Source organism: Tupaia chinensis, unplaced genomic scaffold (genome assembly GCF_000334495.1).
Source record: "Tupaia chinensis unplaced genomic scaffold, TupChi_1.0 Scaffold140086_1, whole genome shotgun sequence".
Classification (NCBI taxonomy): Eukaryota; Metazoa; Chordata; class Mammalia; order Scandentia; family Tupaiidae; genus Tupaia; species Tupaia belangeri.
In genome coordinates this window covers 1,034,121-1,041,685 of record NW_006199965.1, presented here as the reverse complement: position 1 = coordinate 1,041,685, position 7,565 = coordinate 1,034,121, and the positions used below count along the sequence as shown (strand labels likewise).

Here is a 7,565-nt window from a genome sequence, read left to right as displayed (position 1 = left end):
TTCCTCCTCTACTGTGCATTACCTCAAAGACCTTCATTTGGCCAGAATCCATCTTTTGTGACCAAAACATGAGTTATTTTCTCCTCATTTACCATCAGGAGAGGGTCTTTACTTCAGAAGACTTCTCAAAGGTCTAGTTCCTCCTAGCATGTCCTACAGTGATGGCCTCATCTGCTGAGTCACACCAGGTTACTGATGTGTCCATACCCTGCCTGCTTGCTGAGTAAAGACAGGAAGTGAGGAGAGCACAATTTCCCTCAGAAGAAGACAGATGGAGGTGCATGATCACGTCCACTACTGCTGTGGCTGTGTGTGCACATCCAGATGCAAGTGGCGTCCATACTGGGTAGTCGTAAGATTAAGACTTTTATTTTTTTAATACAAGTAGTAATATTTCACAGTTAATAAAATTAAGAACAATTCCCTCATATAATCTAAAATGGAATATGCATTCAAATATTCCCAAATTTATTGTACAACTTTTTTGGGGGTGGAATATTTGGTTTTATTTTATCTTTAAATGCTTAGGATTTTTGTTTGTTTGTTTGTTTGTTTTGGTGAAAATATTTGGGCCTCAAGAAATCTTTTTGGAAGTTTCCAAATCAGAATTTGGATTTTCAGTCCTTTAGAGCTATTTAGCTTATTCATGTCATAGTGGACAAGTTGTGATGGGTGTTATTTCTGGGGAATTTTTAAATCTGTTGTATGACATTAGGGCATCTGACAGTATTTCTTAGTAACGAACTTCCTTTCTGTCAGTATAGCATTGTCTAGGTACATTGAGTTTGGCTTTGTATGTTGGTTGCTTTACTTTAAAAGTGTTGGAAAGGCTTGAGTCCTTCTATCTTTGGTCTCCTTTTGCCTTTAAAGACCCCAAGTGTTCCTCTCCCCTCAATTTTACTTTTTTCCTCCACCATCCAGTTGCTATTCCTTTTTACTTGTCCCCTAGAGAATTTATGCACTTAAATTCTGTCTGCCCTTTAATAATACTCCTGCCTCCATGTATTGGGTTCCTACAGGTGCTGTGAAGACCTGTCACAAAGATAGAGGCCCTAGCAGTAAAAATTGATCATCTTACAGTTCTGGAGGCCCAGAATCTAAAATGGGTCAACAGCACTGTGTTCCTTCTGGAGTCCCTAGGAGAGATCCAGTTCCATGCCTTTCCTAGCTTCTAGAGGCTGTTGGCCTTCCTTAGAGAAAGGCCTCCATCACTCTGACCTCTGCTTCCTACTCACATCTCCTTTGATTCTCAATTTCCTGCCTCCCTCTTTCACTTGTAAGGACCCCTGTGATTACCTTGAACCCTCCTTGGCAAGCTGCTGCAACCTCCCCATCTTAGACCCTTAGTCACATCTGCCAAGTCTGTTACCGTGGAAGATGACTTACTCACTACGAACCCTTTGACATCAGACATACTTCTGAATGCCTTGGAGGATCAGTGCTCTCATCTGTACCACACTTTTCCAGAATTTTCAGATTCTGGGTGGATTCCATATTACTGGTGATATTTCCAATAACCCTTAGGCTCTTGGCCCCTGTGTGTTTCCTGTGCTTGTCTTTGTGATGAGTGATGGTGGGATGTCAGTCTGGGGATAGACTATGGACCACGATCTGGTGATCTCTCTTTTTTGACACAAAGCCATTTCACAGTTTCTCTCATCAAGGAAGACAGTGGGGTTTGTGTAGAAATGACTTTTCTATTTTTTTTCTGTTTTATCTTACAAGACTGTTTGGGAAATAAGGGGCTGTGGTGCTGCCATTGTCCTCAGCAACCAGGAGTAGACTGGTTTTCCTGGAGTGCTTTGTCTCCTGTGCCCTCACACACACATGTCAGGGTCCCAGTACATCCCTATCAGGTCCCTATCTAGACTGAACAGTGCCTTGATATTGAGGTTTTTCCCTCCCCTGTAATCCCACTACTCTTACCATTATGTCCAATGCGGGGTCCTCTGTTCTGTCTGTCCTCTGGCTCCAGGAGGTGAGCATATACGATGCTGCCAAGAGGACTTCTGGCCTCACACTGAACCTACAACTCCTGACAAATCCACTGTTAGCCTTTCACAGTGTTTCTACAAGGTACTGATCCCCAGCAGGAGTATCCAATACACAATCTTCAGAGACCATTTCCCGACTCTCTCTCAAATGTCTAATGCCAAAGAATTCCCTTCCTGTGTTTATGCCATCCCAGGTCAGGACCAGGGAAAGCTATCAAATTGCACTCCTCAATCAGGTCCCACAACCCCAACACTACCTATGGTGGGTCCTCCTTGCAAGACTGCGGCGATGACCAGGTTATAAATATACATCACTTGTACACATTCTCTTCACTCTTTACATCAATGACAATCTATAGCCTGAGACAGTCCCTCAATGACAATCTATAGCCTGAGACAGAGTTGGTGAGAACTAGGAACCTCTTCATTCTTTTTCTATTATGAGTTGGCACCAGAGAAGGATACTGAGTTTCAACTTCACAATTACAATGGTTCCAGGGAGTCTCAGATGGGGTATGTGGAAGCCTCTTGGAGCAGAGTCCGAGTCACTCACACTAATAGCTCCTTTCTCTTGATTTCTAGGTACAGAGTCACCTATTTCCATTCTCATAGCTCTCCTCCTGGTCCCCAAGGTGCTGCTGGCAGTCAGTGTCTCTGCTGTCTACGTCCACAGGAAGCGGAAGGACTGACTATTTGTTGTGAGTGGAATGCGGATGTCAAGGGCTCAAAGCCTCAGCAAGAGTGAAGACATCAATAGATTTTGTCCAAGCACATCCCCTCCCAGGACATCTGACCACCCACAGGTCCTGTGACTCCTTCACACAGTCCTTGATGCTCCAGAGCAGAGTTTCATCCATGAACCTGAGCAGGAGCCCTGGGACATAGCCCTGGGGACCAACCCATGACACCTTGCTGGATTGTGGGGATCAAGCCCAGTATATTACATCAGCCTATCTGTCATTAGCCTCCTTGGATTGGCCATAAAGACACACTCTACTTGGTGCTCTCAGGAGTTGCCTGTCTTTCAGGTTCCTGTCTTCCCCAACATCTGTCACCGTCGAGGCTCTCTGTTACCTCTTAATATGAGTGAACCTGCATCCCAATTATTAAACTTCTCTGCTTACTGAAGTGGCCATCTTCTCACACCAGAAAGAACTTTTTCTCCTCTACCCATGATGAGAAAACTAGCTCTTCTCTGATCTTTCATCCTGCTCAGCCTGTGGTTCATGGTACGAATGCTGTAACTGTCCAAAGCTTTGGCTTCACCCTTGACTCCATTTTATACCCTCTATTAAGTTCTGCCTTTTAAATCCTTATGACCAGTGGTGAGATGGTAAATGTTTAACAACTAACTCTCTGAAAGAAAAAAAATATCCTGATTTGTAGATTTGTAGATCTTGCCAATTTCTGTTGTGTAAATGTTCCCAATATGGCCAGTTTCAAGCTACCAACAGTTTAACAACTAGATTGTAAAATTCCAGCAAACCAATTAGTCAGGTCTCACAGTCCAGTCCTATCCTGCTCCAGCACAACTCAGCTGTCATAATCTACATACTTCTCACCTCCACCACTGCTCCTGGTCCCAGCCAGCAGCATCTGCTCCTGGACCAATGCTAGAACCTCTAACCAGCTACCTTGTTTCCATTACAGCAATGAAAATATCAGTCATGTGATATCACTCTTCATCTTCTTCCCCACACATATCTATACTTCACTCTCTCTTTTCTTCCAAGTCTCTGTTCAATGTCGCCTTATTAAAGGCACCTCCAGTAAATCATCCCAGTAAAATATCAGTTCTTCTCCCTCATCCTGGCATTTAAATTTGCTTAACCTGATTAATCTTTTTCCTTAGCACTTATTACCATTGGTATTTTACTACAAGCATTACTCCCCTGGCACACAGTGCAGGATTGCACAAATGACAGTGGTTTCTGGACCCCTGGAAAGTGATCTTCATAATACTTTGGAAAAAAATTTTGTGACCTTCACAATTAATTGTTAAACATTAGACACTGTCATACAGTTTGTTATAACTATTTTTTCTTTCATCCATTGGTGCATGTACCTTAAATACTTTTTTTCTGATATTTATATTGCTAAACCAAACTTTTTGAAGGTAAATTTTTTTTAGAGATGTTTTTGCTATAAGGCATGTGTGCTCGTCAGAAAGACAGAGACAGAAAGTGAGAAATCACCCCCGAGGGGGGATGGCGATTCCACAATTCCTTCTCCTTCATTCTCCTCTTGGGATCTTGGGCACGCACGCACACACACCTGGTGTGTTTAAGCCACCAGGTCCCGGACTCGAACCACAGTTGACTACATGGGAATCCAAAGACATAGCCATTACACCAACTGCTGGTCCCTTGAAGGTAAAATTTTGAAGTATTTTGTGGTTTTATTTTTTTACTAATTTAATGTTTATGCTCATTTACGTCATTATGTTTTGGTGTATTTCTCTGTGCTATGCCTTTGGTTTATTGTTATGTGCTGTGCCTGCGGAGTTTCCCCCACCTGATAACTCACTAATTTACATTTAATTATGTATAGTCCCTAATAAACTTGTATACATTTATAAATTCAGCTTTAATTATTTTTTATATCAAAGTCCCTGATTAGTTGGTTTCTCTATGTACATTTTCTTATTACATGCCTACCTATTCTTGTTTTATAACTACCTGTTCTTGTTCCATGTACACATTTAAACAACTTGTTTTTCTTTGTATAATTAAAGAAGTCAAGTATATTCATTTTAAAGACCTTTTTATATTGCACTTTTTTCTATATTTTCTCAGGTGCAGAGTATTTATTTTCATTGTTCTTTTTGGTTTTTAGTTTCTGTTGCTCTTAAATTCAGTATAATCTCTTTATATTATTGTTTCCCAAATCTTAGATGATTCCTGCCTACACAGCCATCTTTTAAATAGTGATGTTTCATGTGATGATTGGTAACCAGGGTCTTGTGGAGCTGGAATCTGCCTAACCCTGCTGTGTTGGCAGCTTATAATTTGGACTATGGTTTTTCTGCTTTCTCTTGAAGATGCTTCTTCATTTCTGAAAGGAAGAGTTAAAAATAAAGACTTAGGAATGTGGCAGCCTATGCTTTCATCCTAAAAACCTACTGACCTCAGTGAATATACTACTTTTTCAGATCCCAAAGTTTCAACCCCTTGTAAAATTAGGTTCATTGTAGAGCTTACATTGTGGGGTCAGTGTGGACATTTTTCTTCTTTATTTTGCCAGAAGGTACATGTGCTCACAGAGAATGTTAGAGAGAGAGAGAGGCAGAGTGAGAGAGGATGCAAGAATGCACCATCCATAGGGCATGATAACACTGCAAACCATTCTGTTCCATTTCCCACTCTTCCAGGATTTTGGAGAAGCATGCCTATTTGCCCAGCGTGTTTCTCACACTATCGGATCTGGGACTTGATCTGCATGGTCACACATGTGGAATCTAGCTACCTTAAGCACCAATTCACAGCTGGCCTCAGTTTGGAGATTTAATGACTAAGCTCTCATACTGTGCTAGAAACAGTATCTGGGCATTGTAAATGTTCTAAACATGGTAGCTGGCACTATTCCTTCATATCATATGCAGATTCATATGTTGTCTTGAAACGTAACTAGATATTTACAACATACTTTTCTTGTTTTTTATTTTCCTTTTGTGGGTTTATGGCAGAGAGGGGAATTTCACCATATGTACTTCTGTCCCATTGACAGAGGAATTTGGATGGAAATGTGATACCTGTCACAATTTGATTTGACAAATACTAATAAGAAAGGAGGAACATGAAGCCAAACATGTGTCACAATTTTCTAGTCATACCTGTGGTGAGGAAGATACCATTTCTTCTGAACAATGACATTTCTTAGGCAAAATCCTTATAGGATACAGGAGTGACTGCTTCCTATACACAAAATCAGTATAACCATAATTTATTGGTTATGTTAAAAACAAGCAAAGTATTTTACATGCAGTATGTTGTGTTATTCCAACCACATCTCCACAGGATACATGTTCTAATTTCCCTTTAGATGCAATCATACTGAGGCTCAGAGAAGTCAAGTGTCATATTGAAAGTCACACAGCTGGATACCATAGGTGGTGGAGTAAAACATGTCTTTCTGATTCTGTTTCTATATGGATCTAAGGATATGGGTTTGATAAGGAAAAAAGAAATCTGAAATGCACTCACTAGAGCCATTCAGGGGAATGTGATGGAGAGTTATCAGGAAGAGCAGTGTTGGCTTTACATTTCAGTGTGCTTAAGATCTGGACTAGAAGGCTGCTTCTTCCTCTTCCCACATTCTGTCCTACTCAGCTCTGGTCACCCATACTCCGGGGTGTGTAGAAAAGCACACACACAGCTCAGGCAGCTATACCTGACTGCCAGATGTATCCAATCCAGCTGCTATGGCCAGGTATAGACCATAAGACAACCAATTCCTTTGGGTAAACAGCTGCCACCTCCACAGATGAACAAGGAGCAGGATACAGAGATCCCAGAGGGACAACTCATCTCAGAGTGACAGGGGAGATCCAGGGGTCCCACATGAGCTAGGTCCCAGAATTCCAGGGAGCTGGGAGAAAGCCAGCCTTGAGCAACTGGCTCCAAGAAGTGAGGGTCCACCTCAGCAATGTTTGAGTTTCCTCTTCCTCTAGAACCAGGAGTCTCAGTACAGAGCTAGTGGGTTTCACAGTTCTTACAGTCATTTTCTCCTTCCATCTCCACTAAAACACTGCAGGGAGAGACTTGTTATCCCCAGGTTAGAGATGACTAAGCTGAGCCTAGAAGGGTCTAGAGACTTGCTCAGCTCTTGCACAGCATTTAGGTCAGGGCACTCATCCTCCCTGTCTCCCCAGCTCTCACCTATACCTAATGGTGAATGGCGGAGGTTCAATACCTGTAGTACCAAGAGTACTGAGACTGACATCACTGCTCCTCCCTTTGTTCAGGAACATGCCTGCCATGTTTTCCCCCACTATAACTTGACAGGGGAGATCCAGGGGTCCCACATGAGCTAGGTCCCAGAATTCCAGGGAGCTGGGAGAAAGCCAGCCTTGAGCAACTGGCTCCAAGAAGTGAGGGTCCACCTCAGCAATGTTTGAGTTTCCTCTTCCTCTAGAACCAGGAGTCTCAGTACAGAGCTAGTGGGTTTCACAGTTCTTACAGTCATTTTCTCCTTCCATCTCCACTAAAACACTGCAGGGAGAGACTTGTTATCCCCAGGTTAGAGATGACTAAGCTGAGCCTAGAAGGGTCTAGAGACTTGCTCAGCTCTTGCACAGCATTTAGGTCAGGGCACTCATCCTCCCTGTCTCCCCAGCTCTCACCTATACCCAATGGTGAATGGCGTAGGTTCAATACCTGTAATACCAAGAGTACTGAGACTGACATCACTGCTCCTCCCTTTGTTCAGGAACATGCCTGCCATGTTTTCCCCCACTATAACTCTATCCCCTCTCTATAATTACCACCCACCTGGCCCCACACAATAGACACTTACTTACCTAAATCACTTACCTAAATCTACTTGCTCTCCTGAAGAAGTCAGGAAAGGATT

General features: G+C 42.5%; 1 protein-coding gene across 1 annotated transcript in view; it reads left to right on the top strand.

Moving 5' to 3' along the window:
• Positions 1 to 2,748, top strand: part of LOC102493623 (signal-regulatory protein beta-1-like) — a 9,476-nt gene extending 6,728 nt beyond the window's left edge. Inside the window, 2 exon segments of the mRNA XM_027765981.1 lie at positions 1,976 to 2,076; positions 2,577 to 2,748. Of these exon segments, the coding sequence (XP_027621782.1) occupies positions 1,976 to 2,076; positions 2,577 to 2,606 (131 nt within the window). The 3' untranslated portion in view covers positions 2,607 to 2,748.
• The last annotated feature ends 4,817 nt before the right edge of the window (positions 2,749 to 7,565 follow it).